We start from the raw sequence: 21493 nt of genomic DNA, 5'->3' as shown, positions 1-21493 counted from the left end.
GCCTGGAGTTAAGTGGGGTCTAGCCCTGCTCCTCCAAGAGGGTGTTCTGGGGCTCTGGTGTCTCCCAGAGCCAGGCACATAGGAGATGCCTGAGTTTTGTTGAATCAGTCCAAACTGATGGAAACACAAAAAAGGGAGCTTCGAAAGCATGGGGGAGGGTGATGAAATATTGGTGGTGTTCTCTCAGAACCTCAGGCAACAGATGCCAGTGCCCAAGGCAAGAAAATCAGGTCCTGTGTGACCTAGAGACCCATGTCAGCACCCAGGGAAACTGTGGAACACACTGGCACCTTGGGACATGTCTCTTTTACATCAGTTCCTTTATCATGTAGAAATCTGACTATTACTCAGTGACTCTGACAGCTAAGCAAGGCTCACCCCAGCCCTACCCCTGCTCAGTTCAGAGTGGAACTGTAAACCTACCTCACCAAGTCACAATTCTTTTTTTTTTTTTTTTTTTTTTTTTTTCCTGAGACAGGGTTTCTCTGTGTAGTCCTGGCTGTCCTGGACTCACTCTGTAGACCAGGCTGTGCCTCCCAAGTACTGGGATTAAAGGCGTGCACCACCACTGTCTGGCTACCAAGTCACAATTCTTAATGTGAGTCTTTTGTCTAGACTCTGAGCTTCTCAAAGATAAGGTCTGCTTATTCTCTTTCATTCAGTGATATCTATGTGCCACACCGTACCTGAATTAGACCTTGATATCTAATGACAGATTAATGCAGACACTCTTTTCATGGAGTTTAATGATTAGTGAGACTTGTGTCCCCACGGTACATAGTGCCTGGTGCACAGTAGGCCCTCATTAAATAAAGGAAGGGGAGTGAATGAATGGATGGTTGTGGTTGGGTGAAGATAGATGAGTTAATTGGTTAGATGGATCAGTGAGTGAGATGGATGGATATTGTTCAGTGGAATGGGTATATGAATTTATATGGGTGAGGATGGGTGGGTGGATGAGATGGATGGATGGACATGGGTTAAGATAGATGGGCAGATGAGGGGCATCAATGGATTAATATGGGAGAGAATAGACAGACTGAATAGGATAGATGGATATTGGTAGGTAGAGCAGAAGGATGGATAACTGAATGGCTGGCTAGGTGGGTTGGAAGAGTTAATGGAAGAAGTGGTTGGGTGCTTGGATAGATGAATGGATAAAACAGGATGAGGAGGGATGATAAAGCAGATGGAGGGTGATGGATGGGTGGAGATGAGTGAAAATTTGATGGATAAAGGGAATGGGTGGATGTATAGTTAAGTGAATGAGGAGATGGGTTGGGTGGGTTTATAGAAGACATGAAATAAATGGGTAATTGAGTGGATGGGGATTGGCAAGGATGCATAGATCAAACAGAGCAATGCGGTTATAGTTTGTATTCTATTACTGTGGTAACCACCATGACAAAAGGAACCTGGAGAGGAAAGAGTCTCATTTTATAGCTTACAGGCTATCATAAAGGGAAGCCAGGGCAGGAACCCAAGGAAGGAACCTGTACACAGAAACTATGGACGAATGTTGCTTACTGGGAGTGTTGCTTACTGGATTGCTCTCTGTGGCTTGTTCAGCCTGCCTTATAGAACCCAGGACCAAATGTCCAGCAGTGGCAATATCCATGGTGTGCTGTGCCTGTCCACTTTCATCATCAGTCAGTAAAATGCCCCACAGTCTGTCTCCTGCAGGCCAGTCTTCTAGGGGTATTTCCTCAACTGAGGTTCTGTCTTCATAGATGATCCTAACTTATGCCAAGTTGACAAAAATTATAGAAAAACAGACGGGTAGATGGAGAGAGGGAGGGAGAAAAGGAGGGAGAGGGAGAGAATAGAAAGGTAGACAGGTGCTTGGATGGAAATATATAAATTAAAAACATCCCATCAGTAAAAATGCTTTATCTTCTGTCAGCTTCTGTATTTAACCCAACTCAGGATAAGAATAGTAGGCCTGAAGTTAAAATTTTTAAGGTCAGATGCCTTTGACTTTGACATTGGCCAAGTCAGCTGACCTTTCAATGCCTCTGCTACCTCAAATGATGAACATGGGGGCTCAGTGGAATAGATTTGGGTGAGAATTAGAGACAGTATTTATAAACTTGGCATGATGGCAGCCCATGATCCCAGCTCCCATGTGGTAGAAGCAAGAGGATCAGAAGTCCAAGGACATCTTCAGTTACTTAAGGAATTCCAGATCAGCCTGGGCTGTAAGAAACTGATCTGGAGTGGGGCCATGGCAGGAGAGGACAGTGAGAAGATAAAAGGCAAAAGGAAAGGAAACAGTGTTTGGTATAAGAATAAACTGACACTACTTCCCCCTACAAGCCTAAAACTACTTGGGCTTCATTAAAATTAAATTAGTTCATTTAATTACCTAAAATTAATACTAGTCACATAGATTTGCTCAAACATGGGAAAATTTCAATGACCAGCTTGCCTGATTTTCTACAGATCTTCCTTTCGAAAAGCCACATCTGCATCTTCATTAGATTTTCCTAATGTCCCATTAACTCAAAATTCCATGTATGAGACTGACATCAGGAATCAAATGACCAAAATGTTAGGTCCCCAGAATTATCTTGTACAGGGAACACTTAGGGATATGATAAGTGGCTGGAGGTGTGGCTCAGTAGTAGAGCCCCTGCCTAGAATCCCCCAGTGAGGGGCTGGGGGCGTGGCTCAGTAGTAGAGCCCCTGCCTAGAATCCCCCAGTGAGGGGCTGGGGGCGTGGCTCAGTGGTAGAGCCCCTGCCTAGAATCCCCCAGGGAGGGGCTGGGGTGTGGCTCAGTGGTAGAGCCCCTGCCTAGAATCCCCCAGTGAGGGGCTGGGGGCGTGGCTCAGTGGTAGAGCCCCTGCCTAGAATCCCCCAGTGAGGGGCTGGGGGCGTGGCTCAGTGGTAGAGCCCCTGCCTAGAATCCCCCAGTGAGGGGCTGGGGGCGTGGCTCAGTGGTAGAGCCCCTGCCTAGAATCCCCCAGTGAGGGGCTGGGGGCGTGGCTCAGTGGTAGAGCACCTGCCTAGAATCCCCCAGGGAGGGCTGGGGCCTAGCATGCCTAGCAAGTGTGAAGTCAAGAGTTCAGTCTCTAACACTTCCAGAATTAAAGCTGGCTTTCTGTCATTTGATAGTCTCATTGTTTTTGTCAAACATCATGATATATTTCTTGCTGGCTATTCTCACCTCCTTCATTGGTCTATATTATTTTCCTTAAGCCAGCACCACACACAGTCTTGGTAGCCATGGTTTGTGGTAATTTGTCAATTGGGAAATAAGAGTCTTCCAACTTTTTCTAGTTTCAAGATTTTATTTTTTTAATTTTTATTTATTTATTTATTTGTCTGTTTGGACCCTTGCATTTCCACACAGATTTCAGGATCAGTTTTCATTTTCCACAATAAACCTAGCTGGGATTTTGGAATGCAGTGCATTGAATCTGTAACTCAGCTTTGTGACTATTACCATTGTTATAGTACTAAGTCTTCCATTCAGCAAAGACCTTTATTTAATTTCATTTTTTTTCTGCAATGTTTTATGGCTTTCAGAGTAAATTTTATACTTCTTTTAGTTTTTCTATTAGCAGTTTATATATGTTTACAATGTATTATTATTATTATTATTATTATTATTATTATTATTATTATTATTTATTAAGATGCCATCTCACCATTTAGTTCCGGATGGTCTGGAACTCATTTTTCATTTGTTTGTTTTTGAGAAAGGGCCTCTCTCTATGTAGCTTTGGCTGGCCTAGAACCTGATGTAGAACTCACCTCTTGGCTCCTCACCTGTTCACCTCTGCCTCCTGAGTGCTGGGATTCAAGGTGTGGCTTATATCACTAGGCTCACCTTTGCAATCTATTTTGATCAAATCTCTCACAGACCCTTCAAACTTCCCTCTCCTTCTCTTATGTCCTCTTGGTTGCTAGTGTACACTGAACCCAGAAAGTGCCATCAAGTGCACATGGGGCCATCCTGTGGAGCATGGGCAGCCGACATCAGCCCTGGCCCCCAAAGAGAAATGACTCCCTTTCCCCAGATGCTATCCGTTGCCAATAGCTCATCAGCTAGAGGTGGAGCCTATGAGCCCATCCCTCCCTTGTCCATGCAGGAATATTGACTGGTTTGATCTTGTGCAGGTCACCATAAGTGTTCTGAGTTCATAAGCCATATCTAGAAGACAGTGTTCCACTCACTCTTCCCCACCTCTTGCTCTCACATCATTCTGACTCCTCTTCCCAGATGTTCCCTGAGCCTTGGAGGGGTGTGTACAGTAGTCTTATTTAGGGCTGAGCACTCAACAGTCAGTCTACTCAGCACTTTAACTAGTTGTGAGCTTCTGTATCGATTGACTGCTGCCTACTGCAGAAAGATGCTTTTCTGACCAGTCTAGAGCTGCACTAATCTATGGGTATAAATATAAATATTTAAAAGGCAATTTGGCAACATATTCATTTGGCAAAACCACAGTAGTAGATACCCCATTAGGGCCTGCAACCTCCCAAGCCATGGGCTTTTGAACAGGTTTACAGTGCCATGCATGAATTCCTTCCTGATAAGCAAGCCTCAAATCCAACCAGAGAACTGCCATTACAGCCGTAGGCACATGTTGCATAGCACATTAGTAGTATTGTTTGAAGGGAGTATGACTGGGTAAGTCCGTTGATTGCTTTCTCCTGCAGCATCCTGCATAACACCTTTGGCACTTCCATAGCTATCTAGCAGGGAGGGCACTCTGTCTTGCAACTAAAATAGGTGGTGTCTTACCAATAGGGTCATTCTGTCCAGGTATAGTGGACAATTGAGCAATGGAATGTAGTCTGTGTTATGTGGGGGCGTGTCTTTCCCTGACCAACAATTTATAGGGAGGTCTCCCCTGCCTAGCATTAAGATTTTTTTTTAATAACTCAGGTTTTCTCGGGAAAACATTGTCTCTCCAGCCCCAGAAATCGTTGGCGGTTTTGTTTTGTCTTTATTTTTCAAGATGGTCTCTCTGTGTAGCCCTGGCTGTCCCGGTACTTGTTTTGTAGACCAGAGGTTTGCCTGCCTATGTGTCCTAAGTGCTGGGATTAAGGGTATACTAAGATTACAGGCATGTACCACTATGACCAGTTTATAGGGTGCAGGGGATAGAACCTAGGGATTTATGCATGTGGGACCAGCACTCTACCAACTGTTTCACTACTTCAGGCAGCCAATCCTGCATCCCTCCCATGGTTTTCTTGAAGTAAAAGATGTTGAGAGGGAAGAGGAGGCTCTGGCCTGCTAGGTGAAGATAATGAACCTCTTCAAGTTCTTTTTTTTTTTTTAATGGTGGGAATGAAGGAATGAACAAGCCAGTGAGTGAGACAGACAGCTGGGCCCTCCTACCTCTGCACCTAGCCCGCTGGTGTGCTATGGCCTGCCCTCTGCAGCTTACCTCTCAGTTCTGCTTGAGCTTTAGGGAAATGGCAGACAGATAATCCTCCAGCCTCATAGCCCTTCAGTGTCTGGCTGAAAAGGAAAGTCAGTGGTAACCTAAGGGCCCTGCAAATGTCAGTCTGACTATCTGCACTCTTCTTCCTCCACCATTTGCCCATGCCTTTGCTATGGCCACGTTCTTACCCATTTCATTTTATGTGGCTACTCTTCTTTCAGATTTTTACTAAAGCACACTTTCCTCATCCAAGAGTGGATGACTTGGGCTGGCGGGGTGGCTCAGACAGTAATGGCACTTGCCAGCAAGCCTAATGACCTGAATTTGATCCTTAGAACCCACATAATGGAGGGAGAAAGCTGACTCCTGTATAATACGCTCTGACCTCCACATTCAATAAACAAATGTTTAAAAGAAAAGAGACTTTTTTCTCTTATAGCCGAGACTGACTTTCAGTTCAGCATGTTAGCAAGGATGGTCTTGAACTCTGCCTGCCAGCCCCCAGTGCTGGGGTAGCAGGGGTGTGCCACCATGCTCAGCTTGATCCTGGAATAAGCTGTTCCTGCTACTGTGATGAAGCACTGCTGTTAAAGGGCTTCAGAGAGTTGTTAACTTGTTGTCTCTATCTACATTTGGGAATTTGAGCTGTGCTCTCAACTTTGGAATAAAGAATCATAGCCTCGCCGGGCGGTGGTGGCGCACGCCTTTAATCCTAGCACTTGGGAGGCAGAGGCAGGTGGATTTCTGAGTTCGAGGCCAGCCTGGTCTACAGAGTGAGTTCCAGGACAGCCAGGGTTACACGGAGAAACCCTGTCTCGAAAAACAAAAAAAAAACAAAAAAACAAAAAAAAAAAAAAAAAAAAGAAAAAGAAAAAAAAGAATCATAGCCTCTAAAGTAAGCTAGCACCATACAGGGATTACTCTGGAAACGTTACATTTTTCCCTTTGCACTAGCATAGCACGGTATTAAATACAGTCTTCAACACAGACTCAAACTGTCAAGTGTGCTAACAGACTAGGCCCATGGCTCAGTGAGGACAGCTCTTGCCTCACATGCACAAAGCCATCACCCACAACTACTAAACTGGGTATGGAAGTGCAGACCTGTGACCTCAGCCTTCCTGCAGTGGAGGCAGGAGCCCCAAAAATCCAAGAGCATACTTACCTACATGTCAAATTTAAAGCCAGCCTGGTCTACATGAGGCTTTGACTCAAAATGAGAAGACAGAAAGAGGAAATGTATAGTGGAAGCCTGTGGTCATTTTGCTGGAGGTAGCTGGGGAGGCTCATTTGTAGAAAGCTGTCAAGATGTATGTGTGTGGCGGGAAAGTGTTTGCAGTGGCTGTGGACAGCCCAAGGCTATCATTACACTGGGTCCCAATGCGCAGGCAGCCCTTTCCATGTTAGCCAGCTTCAGAGTCATGTGGAAGCAAACTCCCAAACCATCAGCTCTCTCCTGCAGGTGAAAACCTTCTTCATCGACTGTGGGTTTCCATTCTCAGAAAGAATATAGGAGCTGCAGCAAAAATAGTGCTTTTGGAATCTCTGGGAGGAGGAGAGTCTGGTCTGTAGCCTGGTAGCGACAGTCTGATCTCCTATGCTGGTGGGAGTGGCCTCAATTTATAGGTGGATCTGAGCCTGGCCCCAGAGATCAGTAGAACATTCCAATGAGGCGCCTTCCAGGCTGAGTGGAAATTGCTTGGTACTCTCAGGAACAGGGAGTGACCGGGTGTGGCTGGAGGAGGAGGCCTGGCAGGAGGTGAGCCCCAAACTGAGTAGGAAGCTCATGGAGCAGGAGTTTTTACAGGTGGCCAGAGCCTGTGTGTTCTCATGATCCAACCTAGCCCTGCTGTCACCGTGGTACCTATGTTCTTTCCTCTTGTTCATTTTGCTATTATGGGGTGGGAACAGTAGATAGAATGTCCACCTCAGGCTCATGTGAAAACCAAGGAGCCATTAGGTATAACCTGGGAACCTGATTCCACACTCTCCCTTCATATCTCTCCCAAAAAGCTGCCACGCTCCAGTGGGCCTCCACCCCGGCACATAGTGACAGACAGATAAGGATGGGACAGGTTCCTTTCTGCCTCCCTTTTTGAATGATAAAGGGTCCAGACAAGAGGACCATTCCTTTCAGAGACACCTGCAGGCTTGCTCTTACAGGGAACAAAGTCAATGTCACTTGTTCCTCCTCTGTGTTGGGTACTGTGTTAGGTCACTTGACTATGTTAGATCACTTGCTTGCTCAGCCCTGGCAGGTGAAGTTTGTCACCTCTAGCTGCTGGCAGTTCTGGTCAAGCAGCCAGCCCCAAAGATCTGTCACCTCCTCCCAGCCCTGCTCTTCCCTGGAACTCTGCCAATCAGAGGGACGTCTGGACTGAAAGTAGAGGATATGCTGGAGAAGGCTCAGGTGAAAGCCTGGAAACAGACTGGTGAACAAGAGCAGCTTCCACAGGAAAGATGAGCTGGGGACTAGTGCATATTTCAGGATAGCAGCCATGGGAAGGAGGCAGAAGAAGGGGATCACAGAGATGCTTCTCAGAATGTACTGATCATTCCAGACAGTTTGACAAGGCTTGCCAGGGAACTGGTGGCCTCAGCTAGTAATTCAGCCTCTCTTAAACCTCGTGGACTAGGGATGTCGCTCTGCTGGTAGAGCATTTACCAACTGTACATGAAATCATGGGTTTGACCCCCTGCACTGAATAAACTGGAATGGGAGTACATACCTATGGAGGCAAGCGGATGAGGAGTTCAAGGTCATCCCCGATACATAGTGAATTCAAAAGTAGCCTGTGCTACATGAAACTTTGTCCTGAAAGGAAATAAAAAAGGAAAAAGAGAACTTCATATATGCTTCTTAGATGACTTAAACCCACCATCTACCTTTGTCTTGCGACTGGATTTGAACTTGGGTCACATTTGTGGAAGGATTGAAGGAAGGAGAGCTCAGAGCTATAGAATTCATTTCCTGGTGCTGTCAAGTGGCTTAAAGACTAGAAATGAGCGCCTCATAGTGTTGAGACTGCAGTACTAGATGAGTGTATGAACAGGGCTGGCTGCTTATGGAAAACAAGGTGGTGGTGGATGACATTCCTTATGTAGAGGCAGCACCCCAGCCCTGGCTTCCTTTGTCAGTGACACTCTCCCTGCGAGTGTCTGTAGCAGCGTAGATTGGTGCGTGCGTGCGTGCGTGCGTGCGTGCGTGCGTGCGTGCGTGTGTGTAAGCTGGGAAGAGTAGACCATGACCCAAACCATGCTGCAAGCACATGGGGCAAAAAGTTTGCTTAGTTCTCATTCTCACTGCTGTATCAGTTCACTGTGGGGAGCTTGCCTCACAGTCTGTTGCAGTTAGCTAACTGGCACAAAGGGGAAGCTGTGATAGAGTCAAAAGCTGGAGAAATAGGCACATCCAAAAATGGGGGAGGTTGTGGGTCTGATGGGCTAGCTGTTTTTAATAGGGAGGGAATTACCATTTTCACATGCCAGTGTTCCCTCTTTTTTCTTTTTAATTTTTTTCATTTTATTGTGTGTTTGTGTGGGGGTGAATGTGTATGTGTGTGTTTGTGGGAAGGGTATGTTTATGTAGCAGGTATATATGCAGTGTGTAGATGCCAGAGGACAATCCTGAGAGTTCTTTCTCAGGCCCCATTTACCCTTTCCTTTTGAGATTCTCACTTGGTCTCTTGCTGACTTGGTACTCAGCAAACAGGCTAGGCTGGTGAGCCAGTAAGCCCCTCGATCCTCCTGTCTTGGCTTCCCCAGCACTGGGATTACAAACCTGCCACACTGTGTCCGCTACACTCAAGTCCTGTGCTTGCAAATTTGCCATCTGAGGCACCACCGCAGCCCCCAAGTTACCCCTTTTTATAAAATTCTGTTGAATTTAGGTCCACAGAGTTGACTTCCGGTTAACCTTATCACCTACAAAAGCCTGACTATTAAGTAAGGCCACATGGATTTCTGTGAGGAGTTAGGAGTTTTTTGTTTTGTTTATTGGTTGGTTGGTTTGGGGCATCTGGAGGTCAGTTTGGAGGGGAGGTTGATTTTTTTCGAGACAAAGTTTCTCTGTTTAACAGCTTTAGCTGTCCTAGAACTGGCTTTGTAGATCAGGCTGGCCTCAAACTGACAGAGATCTGCCTGCCTCTGCCTCCCAAGAGCTCAACTCTTAGGTGGTCCAGAGATTCAATTCCACAAGTCCCCTCTTAGGCATGTAAACAACAGTGCTGGGGGTAGAGGCAGGAGGATCAAGGGTTCAAATTCATTTACAGCTACACAGTAAGTTCAAGGACAACATGGACTAGAAGAGATCCTGGAGAGAGATGGGGAGAGGGTATTTGCCTTGTGGATTGTGTTGGGACATACTGCATGAGCGTGGATGTGTACACTTAAATTGTAATTTTGTTTTATGAAGGAAGAATATAATCTGAATTTTAAACAAGTGACTTCAGATGTTTTCTTTGGAGCATGGCTTTAGAAGTGTCTCTTTGCCCTGTATTAGCTCTCCCGAGACCTAGGAGCCTGTGGCCTCTACTCTTCAACAATTCACCCTTCTTTCCCATGTTACACTCAGCCCCTAACAGACTGTTGCCTGGCCCAGGCAAGAGGCCCTATAATTAAGGCCCATTTTTTCCTCTTTAATAACACGGGAGAGAGAGTGATCTTGAGTAAGGCCAGCAGGAAACTATAATTCCGGGTCCCTTTCCTGAGCAGTACGAATTTAGTGCATGTGAAGTCTTGCTCCTCAGGAATGAGAGCTGTATGTTAGCTTGGCAGTTGTGTGCTGGGAGGTAAACGCATGGCCTGACAGTATGACGCTCTGGATGAGAGTCCAGTCTACTTAGGTCTCCTACTTCACCTTCCTACGCTATGTAGACATGGCCTGAGGGACAGAAGTTCAGCTGGGTCAGTTCGTAAGACACACTACCAACACAGAACCTTCCCTGTGCCTACTGAGGGAACCCCCACAGTGTCCTTGCCTTACCCAGCTCTGTGCTCACACTGACTCAGAATGCTTCCGTTTTCCCCGCTGGCCACTCCCAGTGCCTTTCACATTGTCAGATTCAAGTGGTCTTTCACTCCCAGCCTACGATCTTCTACTGTGGTGTATTCGAAGTACATGTTCCCTCCGTGTACAGGTATGGCCTCTTGAATTCCGACCCTACTTGCCCATCCAGTGTCATTGCCAGTAAGTCCCATGTGTATACATCTATGCTCTCTCCCTAAGGCCCTACTGACACCACAATGTCCCCATGTCCATACCTTATCCATAGGATCTTAACTATGTTCTACAACTAGAACGTAAGCAAATGTGCGCGGTAGGAGGCTGAGGCAGGAGGATTAGGAGTTCTAGGCTATTCTGGGCTGTATAGTAAGACCTTCTTAGAAAGAAAACAAACAAACAAAAACAAAAAAACCAAATGAACTCTCAATACATTGACTTCTTTGTCTCCTTCCCGTTCAGATTGATGCACTGAGTAAAAGAAGCAAAGAAGCAGAGGCAGCCTTCCTGACTGTGTACAAGAGACTAATTGATGTTCCAGGTAAGTCAGGCATTGCTAGCCAGTGAGGAGGATAGTGTGTTTGCTTGGGTTGTGGCTGTTAGGGATCTTAGTTTTTCTAAGGAACATGGGCCACTCGGGCAGCTTCCCTGAAAAACCAGGGGTTGGGGAACATAATTCTCACGAATCCAGACTTTGGGCAAGCAGGAAAATGCCATGTATGTAATCCCAGACTCACCAGCTGACTCTTTTGTAAGCACAGAAGCCCTTGCCTCTGCAGCCATGCTGCAGAGTGCTGTGTGTCCCAGGGAAGCCTAGGCTGGTGGTAAGTGCTCTGCTGTGGTTTCCCAAGTGCAGATGCCACTGCAGGACTTTGCAAATGGCACTGATGGTACACCTGGTGTGCTCCTCCCCTCCAGCGTCATGGAGGATCAGTGGCTACTAGAGAAGTATCTTTCACTGAAGAGTTAAAGCTGATAGTCCTGTTCACTGTGACGAAGGAGTTGAGTGGCATTGTCTTTTAAAGGCATGTGTTCAAGTTTAAGTGCTCATCAGGAATTGTTAAAGTTTAAGTGCTCCTCAGGAATGTTCCAAGGAGATGGCATCTGAGTCCCTTAGGGCTGTGTGGTGGGTTTCTTTCTCACTCTTCAGTTGTGATTGAGGATCTATCAGGATAGACATGATCACATAGATCCTAACTCAGTCCTGGAGGAAAAGTCACGTCGGAAAGTCCTGTTTCCTCTGCAGACAAGGAAACCAAAGGACCACACACACTGCAGTCACATGTTTGCCTGTTTGGTAATTGTGCAGCCATCACCCATGGTAGACGCTTTGACAAAGCAGAAATCTCTCTTTTGTGCTTGTAAGGGTGTCCTCATTTCTTGTGAGAAGGGCCTGGTCTGTAGCACTGTTTGCTGACAGCCACCCCATCAATGCCACCTTAGGCTTTGCTCTTCTCTGTTAGACCTGAACCAAACAAGGAATTCTCTGAACAGAAAATAGAGGAATGTAATCTCCTGCTGTGAGGTCTCAATTGTATCCCCCCCCCCCCCCCCCCCCCCCGTTGAATCTGTTTTCTCATCTATACAGTGGGTAGAAAGTGGGAATGACATAGTAGTGAATACTTTCTCATGTTCCAATGTTTTTATTGCCTTAGTTGTTTATCATGCTCTAAGTTCTAAATTCTGGCCTTCTGATTTTCTGCAAGTTTGTACGTGACTGTGCACAAGACCGACAAGGAGGCTTCTGAACTATAAGTACATTATTTGGTGTTTAGAGTACACTGTATGTCTTATTAATTTGCTTCTCTATTGCTTACAGCAATTACATAAAACAGGAGCCAAATCAATTTGGTTCAGGAAAGAATTAATTTGACTTACATGTCCTGGTCCTGGTACGTCACTGAGAAGAGCTAGGTCAGGGACCTGGAAACAGGAACTAAAGCAGAGACCATGGAGGAAAACTGCTTACCAGCTTGCTCTCCATGGCTTGCTCAGCCTGCTTTCTTGTACAACCCAGACCACCTGCTCAGAGGTGGCAACACTTACAGTGGGCTGGACCCTCAACTACCCCATACAATTGCCCAAAGGGGCCATTCCTTTTCCCAGTGTTGCTCTAAGTTGTGTCCTGTTGACAATAACTAACCAACACACTATTTCTCAAATTCCACCAATTTGATGGACACTTCTTACATTTTCTTTCTTTTTTTTTTTTTTTTTCATTTTCTTTTTCCTTTCATTTCATTTTTCAGTGTACATGTTATGGACTTACTTCTCATATGTAAGACATCTGAGAATTTTTTTTCCTCTGAACCATGTAATGTCTATTCCCAGGATGCAGAATTTATAGGAAAAGCACAGTCATTTCCATGCCATTCATTTCCCTAGTGTTCTCTCAGTCCCTCCCCCTCAGTAGGGTTCTGCTCCTTCAGGCTTCCACAGGCAAGGGTGTTCCAGATGAGAGCTGGGGTCTGGCGAGCTGGGGAAATATTTGAAGTGGGCAGCCTTGCTTTGTGTTCACTGAAGGCCTACCTCCATTTTGACCTCAGTTTGTTTTCAAACTAAAACTTATATTCTGTACACAGTCAAGTTTCTCCCAGGATTGTCCTCTAATGAAGTTTCCCAGCTAAGTAACAGGTCGTTGGATTCTTAATCTGTAATTATATTCTGCCTTAGTTTCCCATAGAACACAAGTATTTTTCTCATTAAAGTCTCACATGTTTTTATATATAAAAACTTTCTTAATGTGTTAGTAGTTTTCATAATTATATTGGGCTGGAGAGTTTTATTTTTACATTTATCTATTTGTTTGTGCATATGTGCCACAGAGCATGTGTGTCCATCAGAGAATACCTTGTCTTGAGTCTGTTCTCTCTCTCCTTCTTTTTGTTGGTCCCAAGGATCAGACTCAGGTCCTATAAGCACCTTTGCCCATGAGCCATCACCGGCTCATGTTTTTGAGACAGGGTTGTACTGTATATCTAAGGGTGACCTCAAATTCACTATGCAGTCCAAGTTAGTCTCTTAACTTACCACAATCTTCCCAAGGACTAGATATAGAGGTGTGTGCCACTACACCAAGTTTGGGTAGAAGCAGCCCCTTGGGAGGGGGTCACATATCACATACCCTGTATATCAGATATTTACATTACAGTTCATAACAGTAGCAAAATTACAGTTATGAAGTAACAACAAAATAACTGTCTGGTTGGGAATCACCACAAGAAGAACTATATTAAAGGGCGGCATCATTAGGAAGGTTGGGAACCGTAGGCTAGAGAGTTAAAGTTCACATTGAAGCTGGACTAAATCAGATTTATTACTGTTTTGGAGTTGAGAATGTAGTTCAGTTGATAGAGCACCTGTCTAGCATTCCTGAAGCCTCAGGTTCAATCTGCAGCCACATAGATCCAGGCACTGTAGTACACAACTGTAATGCCAGCACCCAGGAGTTGAAGGCAGGAAGACCAAGAATTCAAGGTCATTCTTGGCCACATATGAAGTTCCAGGCCAGCATGGTCTAGTGGAAAGTCTGATACCAAAGTTAACCAAAACACACCTACATTCCAGGTAGAGCAGTTTTACCCCTCAGCATGCTAGACACGCTGTGGACTGACAGATGTGATGAATTACCTAGGAAGCTAGCCTGGGGTGCTCCACCTGGATTGTGCAGTCTGGTGATTGCTTAGATGAGGTAATCCTATGGCTGAGACTTCCAGGAAAGGCCTGGTCAATAGTGCCTCATTTATTGACAGCTACCCAGCCAGGCAGGGATCCAGGAGTCTTCATCATCTGTGGGCTTGAGGCTGCAGTCCAGTAGAATACATATTGAGTTCTACTTGAGAGAAACAGGAACTCATATTATCACATGAAGCTTGAGGAAGCCAACAGGTATGTCAGCTATGTGCCCTGTGCCAGGGCTAGATGTCAGTACCAGGAGCTTGGGCAGGGCTGCCAGCCCCAGGAAAAGCTAGGTCCTGAGGTGGCGCCAGCCACCATGCTGCCTGGAGCTGTACTTCTCTGACTTTTCTAGCTCCTTGTTTATGGGGTCTCATGCGTGCTAGACAAACAGTCTATCAACTGAGCTAACTATTCTGCTGTTACCAAAGGTTTCAGTCAACAAGGGACCACAGGTACAACAACAATATAAGACTATCACCTGGTGACACCTCCCTGCCTCAGCTTCTGTAAAGTTTCTTGGTAAATGACAGAATCTCATGACATATTTCTCACAGTGTGACCCAGTGAATGCATGGCTATATTTGGTAGCCCTGGGTTCTTTCAGAGGGGACACTAAAACAATGTAGCCTTGTCCCTTGTCCCTAATCATCTCCCAGGTATCTACTCCAATGTGTGCCATGTAGTAGAGATTTGATAAATATTTGTTCTGTGAACGTACAAATGGATATATCAAATCATTTCTTCAAAGTGCTGTGTGAAGCAGCACTAGGGTTGTGGAGGCAGGAGGATCAGAAGTTTAAGGTTATCCTCATCGCTATAGTAAGTTCAGTATAAGGCAACATGAATTCCATGAAACTGTCTCAAAAAACTAGAATAGAGTCAATTGAATACAGTATGTTTTGAGAGCTTCCCTGGTCTGTAGACTTCTTCGGTCAAATGTGCACCTACCTGGCTCCTGTGATTGACACATCCCCATGGGATTGAGCTCGATAGAGCATCTGAAGTACCAGACAGCATCCACTGTTCCACTCAGATTGTCTTGCCACTGCCATGGAGTGTTTTAATAGCTCTCTGAATTTTCATTTAACTTTTATGTAAGACTATAAAGATTTTCATGGCTGCAAAGGCACTAACACAGCCCTTCCACTCAGGGTCCAGCACCTGTGTTTGGCAAGTCCTCCATTCTGTGGCTTTACTTGATGCTGGCACCTGCATTTTGGTTGAAAGCTGTCCTGCCTGCATTCAGCCAGGATCTCCCTGCACCCTGCCTATTCACCTGACTCTGACCTCTCCTTGACTGGTTTATATTTAAAAAAAAAAAAAAAAAAGTACATCTTCCCTCCCCCCCACTCACCCCACCCTAAAAGCCAAGTGTGGTGGCTCCTCAAAGTCCAACACTGAGAAAGGTCAGGAAATTCAAGGTCACCCTTGCATGAGTACAAGTGTCATAGCCATTTTCGAGCACTGTGACCTGTAGGTTGCCTCCTGGTAGAACTTCCCCTCTGTTCAGCTTTCCATTCTTGAGGCCATCATCTCTCTGTATTTGGATCCATGTCTGTGGACAAGGGCAGAATTTCAGGCTGGTCTCTAATGCCAACAACTCTCCAGTGCAAAGCACAGTTTAAGGGGCACTGTTCAAGACACTTAAACTCTGCCAGCACCTCCTCGCGCCCTGTCACATAGATGCAGGAATGAGAATCCCAATAGATGCACAGGTCTTTTCTTTCCCCTACTCCCCCAGCTCTTCACACACACTTTGCTCAGTAGAGAAAATATTTCACAATTATGCTTTGAGTAAAACAGCTTGTATCTTTAACTGATGAGACAGGAAGTGTCTCTGCTTTTAAAGGGCACCCCTCTCCCATAGCTGGAATATTATGAAATGACATAGCATAGCTGGAATTTTCCTGGGTTCCAGGCAGAATCATGATGGCATGCATAATCTGCCAGCCATTAACATTGAGTGGGTGACTTGCTTCAGATTTTCAGATTTTCATCCTGTAATAATGTATTTATTTGTACATTTGCGAGGGGACAACATAAATCAGCAAAATAATCACTTGTACTCCAAATCTCAGGCTGTAGGCTGGCTAGTTTTATGTCAGCTTGACATAAGCTAGAGTCATCAGAGAAGACAGAGCCTCAGTTGAAAAAAATGCCTCCTTAAAACTGGGCTGTAGGCAAACCTGTAGGGCATTTTCTTAATTAGTGATTGTTGTGTGGGAGGACCCAGCCCCTTGGTGGTGGTGCCATACCTGGGCCAGTGATCCTGGGTTCTATAAGAAAGCAGGCTGAACAAGCCATGGAAAGCAAGTCAGTAAGCGGCACCCTCCATGGCCTCTGCATCAGTTCCTGCCTCCAGATTCCTGTTCTGTTAGTTCCTGTCCTGATTTCCTCCATTGATTAACAGTGATATGGAAGTTAAGGTTGAACAAATGCTTTTCTCCCCAGTGCTTTGGTCATGGTGTTTCATCACAGCAATAGAAACCCTGATTGAGATGGTTGCCCTTACCAAAGTATCACAGATAAGATCCCAGCCTGCTTGTACTGTACTCATAAAATTGTCTAGAACATGATTAGATGTCTGTTCTGGAAAGTTCTTGGTGCAGTAGTTTGGGGTAGGAGTGTGTGTTGAGATAAGGTCTGAAAAATAAGTTTGTCATAACCCAGACTGTCCTGAAACTCTGAATCCTGCCCAAGCCTCCCAAGGACTAGGTTTACAGGCCTCTGTCTCCATACCAGTTAACTGGTGTTTGTTTGTTTGTTTGTTTGTTTGTTTGTTTGTTTTAAAGAATTCTTAGACTTGTACTGGAGAGATGCCTTTGTTGGTAAAATCCTAGACACTCAAGTACAAAGACCTGAATTTGGGTCTCCAGCAACCACTCAAAAAATCCAGGTTTGGTGGTAATTCTGCCACTTTCCAAACAGCCAGCCAAGGGAGGGTTCAGTGAAACCCTGTGTCAAGAAATAAGGCAGAGAACAATTGAGTAAGGCACGTCTGGCCTCCCTATACATACATACATACACATGCAACCCACATACACATGCATACACGTGAATACCTACCTACATTTACACTACATACACACAAGAGTCCTTAGACATGAGACAAAGGCACCAAGTTGGTGAAACTACTTTGTTGCTGCTGCTACAGAACTTGGCCTTGGCTACAAAATTCCTTGGTAAAATCGCTTTGCAAGCTTCTTGCAATCACTGTGCAAGTATTATATTTTACTCCTGACTCAGTGGCAGTTTACTTCCTACCAATGAGACCCTTCAAATGCAAAGACAGTGCCTGGGAGCTTTTAAAGTTGAAGTCTTAGGAAGCATATTACCAGCACTATAAAATATTTACCACCTCATGAAACAGGGCTCCAACATGTGGTATAAGAACCACCTCAATGGGCTTGATTGCCCCAGGAAACTCGCCTGTGGGTTTTGAAACGCACCTGTGTGGTAGCTACTTTTCTTATTGCTGTAAAACAAAAGCAACTTACAGGAGAAAGGCTTTGTTTTAGCTCATAGTTTTAAGAGGTACAATATATCATGAAGGAAGATATAGCGGCAAGATCGTGAGGCAGCTGGTCACATTGCATCTGCAGTCAGGAAGCAGAGAGAGATGAATACGGGTGCTCAGCTCACTGTCTCCTTTTCAGTCAGCCCATGACCCCAGCCTAGGACATGGGTCTTGATGCCTCAATTAAATCTTTCTAGAAACACCTTCATAAATAAATCCAGAGGTGTATTTTTATGGTGATTCTAAATCCAGTTAAGTTAACAATAAGGTTAACCATCACAATATAGCATGGGTTTTCTCAGGTGCTGAATGAGAACTTCCTAGAAAGAGCTCATGTGTGGGTTACTCCGTTTCCAGAACTATACAAAGTTGACAGAAACTCTGCACAAGGCTTGTGTCTCCAGGCACCCAAGGCTAGAGGTAGGATATGGATTAAGGGTACTCTCTTTGTGAGGACTAGCCCTATTAGGAGGACCTAGAGTTCAGCTCCTCCCCACACCCCACTAGACAAGGTCTCAGTAGCCCCAGGCTGACCTCAAACTCATGGCCATTGAAGACCTTGCAGTCCTGATCCTCTGGCCTCCCAAGGGCTACTACTCCAGATGTACACCACCATGCCCCATTTATGTGGTACTCAACTAGGGGTCAAATCCAGACCAGTGAGCTTGGTAGGCAAGCACTCTACAAACAGAGCTGCAGCCTCAGCTTGAGGGCTGCTTTTTAAAATCCCTCCACAAGGGTGAAATAGCCATCTGGTCCTTTGTGCCATTACTTTCTGGGGAGGGCACATTACAGATGAAATTAGAAACATTGCTTCCATTCCTCCTTCCTCCCTGCTGGCCATAAAATGACTCCCAGGGAAAGCTGACAGGGTGTTGTGTTGGTTAGAACTGCCTCTTGGTTTTCAGGCCACCATGCAAGTCGGTATGCTAGCCTTCAAGGCTGGAAAAATATGGCTGCTCTTGTCTGATCCCAGTAGGCTAGTCTAGTTCAGGTGATCCAAGACTCCTGATGTTGGCAAACTAGGCCAACACCCCTCATCCTTGCAGAGTGACTTTAGTGGCCTGAGACCTGTACGATCACCTTCATAGGTGTCCTGTCTGTCTTCTGGGACATTTTCCTTCTTTTTTTTGGTTTTTCGAGACAGGGTTTCTCTGTGTAGTCCTGGCTGTCCTGGAACTCACTCTGTAGACCAGGCTGGCCTCGAACTCCTTCATATTATTAAGAAACAACCCCAGACACCAAACCAAGACGACAAGGAAACCAGGGACTTCTGAGGCGCAATGCAGCTTGAGTTACAGGCAGGCATTCAGCTGCTTCCTGCTTCCCTGTGGCTCTTTGACCTGGAGCTGGTCCTGAAGCTGCTACAAGGGACAAGAATCAGTTATGCTTCACATTGGAGAATTGGAAACCAGACAGGGGACAGCTTTTTTCCACCCTCAGTGACTAGGACACCAAACAAATTTGGCACATCTTTTATCTTTTATATGCTATTAACAAGTGATCGATCAACTATAAACTCAGGTTTTTGTTTTGAGATAGTCTCATGGAGTTCATGCTCGCCTCTGTATCACTATATACCAAGGATAGTCTCCTCCTCTGGCTTTCACCTTCTGACTTCTGGGTTTACAGGTGTACATAGCCATATCCTGTTAATGTAGTACTAGGGGTGGAATCCAGGGCTTTGTGCATGCTATGCAAGTGCTCTTCCGGTGAAACCACATCCCCAGCACTGAGCTGTAAACACTTTGAAGAAGTGAAAGTTATAAGGTGGATGCCTGTGTCTGTGCCAGCTGCTTCAGCATGCTCTCATTTTTAGGGCCTTCCGTTTTGGTCCCGTCTACCCAAGCTGTACTACTGGCATGTTGAGAACTCCCCAAACTGACCCAGGGGATCCTTCTTGGTGTGCTTGTACACAAAGGTGTGTGGCCTCATCCCACCTGTTCCTCCCCACCTCCCACCCCACACCCCAAGCCGGGACATGACTCGGGTAGTCCTGGTATCTAGACAGCTTTTCAGCATGCTAATTGTCATATAACTAATTATGCCCTGAATTCTAGTTGATTTTCTTAATGAGACAGCTGGGTTAATTATGTAATCTATGATTACATTAGCCCAGAGTGTCCCAGCAAAGAGTAGAGTCGGCCTGCTTGTGATATCATCACTGGGATGGTGCTCACAAGGAACACATTCATCCTGGAGCTAGTGGCAGGAGACAGCCCTGTGCTGCCTGCAGAGCTCTGTGCAGACATGGGCCCAGGGTTTATTAAGATGGAGTTTCTAAACCCTTACAGTATGGGGTGGATCCATTTCCCGCAAGCCCAACTGCTATCCTCAAGTCATCTCTGACATAAATAGTCCTAGCCAGATCTGAAGCTGGCTTGTCATCCTATAGCTTCGGTGCAGCCTGTTATTGTGCATTCAGTAACTTTGGGACTTTATCTTTACTTGATACTGCTTCCCTTTATTGGGCATGCCAGCTGCCTGGGTAGTAGACAGAGACACCCAAACAAAGTATTTTATTAAAGTACTAGAGGGCCAGGGTGAGTGGCTTGGCCAGAATCTGTAAGTGGCCCCAGACTGGCCCAAACATTCTCTTTTATTGTGCTCTATCCCCACAGAAGCAGACTTTCCTGAGAGGTGACCGTGCCTGTTGAGTCACCACTGTATCTGGTCACACTCTCGTCCTGGCTTCCTCCTCTGCCAGGACTTCCTCCTCAGATACACACACACACACACACACACACACACACACACACACACACACAAAACTACCCATCCTCCAAGACAGTGAGTGTGTCACCATAATAAAGACACATTGGCCTCCATGCAGATGTCAACAAAGATTCTGTTCTGTCCTCATTACTAATACACACCTCCAGAAGCTGGCCTACATTTAAGCCCCTCTTATCACACCTGCCACTACCTCACTCATCCACATTCCCATAATTATTTGCTCCCTGGGCTCACCCCTTCCTACTGTATACTACTGGCCACTCTTGGCACAGTGGCCAAATCCATCAATCCAGAGCACTGGCCAGACATCTTTATGTATCTTCAGGCTAGCCTCAGACTCACTTTATAGCTCAGGATGACCTTAAATTTCCAATCTTCCTGCCGCCTCCTGAGTACAGGTGTGTGGCACTGGCCTGGTTGATATGGAGCTAACTCAGAGCCTCCTGTGTGCCTGGCAAGTACTCTACCAACTGAGATATGGCCATTTATCTCAACTAAAAAATTTGGGATTCACATCCTCAAGATATTCTTATTTTATGTATATAATTTGCATAGACAATTATAGTAGTGTATTTTGACAAAAAAAAAAAAAAACCTCTATATATTACATTCTAAAAATAAGAAGCTACAGCCAGGCATGGTAGTTCATAACTACAATTGCAGTTCTTTGGAGGCAAAGTGAGTTCAAGCACAGCCTGGGCAACTTAGACCCTGTGTCAAAATGGAAACTAAGGCTGTAGCTCCATGGCAGTGTGCTTGCCTAGCATGATTGAATCCCCAGTGACACACACACACACACACAAAGCAGTGGTGCAGAGTGAAGAGAATTAAAATACCTTATTAAAACATTCAAAAGTTGTTCTTGAAAGTTACTTAAGTGTATAGACATATACATAGTTCATTAATGGTGTTAGGCATTGAACCTGAACCCAGGGCCCTGCACGTCCAGGTAAGCATTCTAGTACTGTGCTCTATCCCCAGTACACTGAAGTTATATTTGAGTGTGTGAATGTAGGTGTATAAGTGTGTGCATATAGACACCAGAGTGTTGGGTGTTGTTCCTCAGGAGCTGCCCACCTTGGGTTTTTTGTTGTTGGGGGTGGTGTTGCTTGCTTGTTTGTCTGTTTAAGACAGTCTCTCACTGTCTTAAACAGACAAAC

The 21493-nt window shown here is 45.5% G+C and overlaps 1 protein-coding gene across 11 annotated transcripts in view; it reads left to right on the top strand.

The window, feature by feature from the left end:
* Cux1 (cut like homeobox 1) overlaps positions 1-21493 on the top strand; it is a 313743-nt gene that overhangs the window by 161644 nt on the left and 130606 nt on the right. For all 11 annotated transcript variants that reach the window (XM_076923244.1, XM_076923243.1, XM_076923242.1 and 8 more), the window contains exon 4: positions 10865-10943. In XM_076923244.1, the coding sequence (XP_076779359.1) occupies positions 10865-10943 (79 nt within the window). The remainder of the gene's footprint in view (positions 1-10864; positions 10944-21493) is intronic.

Source organism: Arvicanthis niloticus, chromosome 24 (assembly GCF_011762505.2).
Source record: "Arvicanthis niloticus isolate mArvNil1 chromosome 24, mArvNil1.pat.X, whole genome shotgun sequence".
Lineage (NCBI taxonomy): Eukaryota > Metazoa > Chordata > Mammalia > Rodentia > Muridae > Arvicanthis > Arvicanthis niloticus.
The sequence above is the reverse complement of the archived record's forward strand: the minus strand, read 5'-3'. Positions and strand labels throughout refer to the sequence as shown.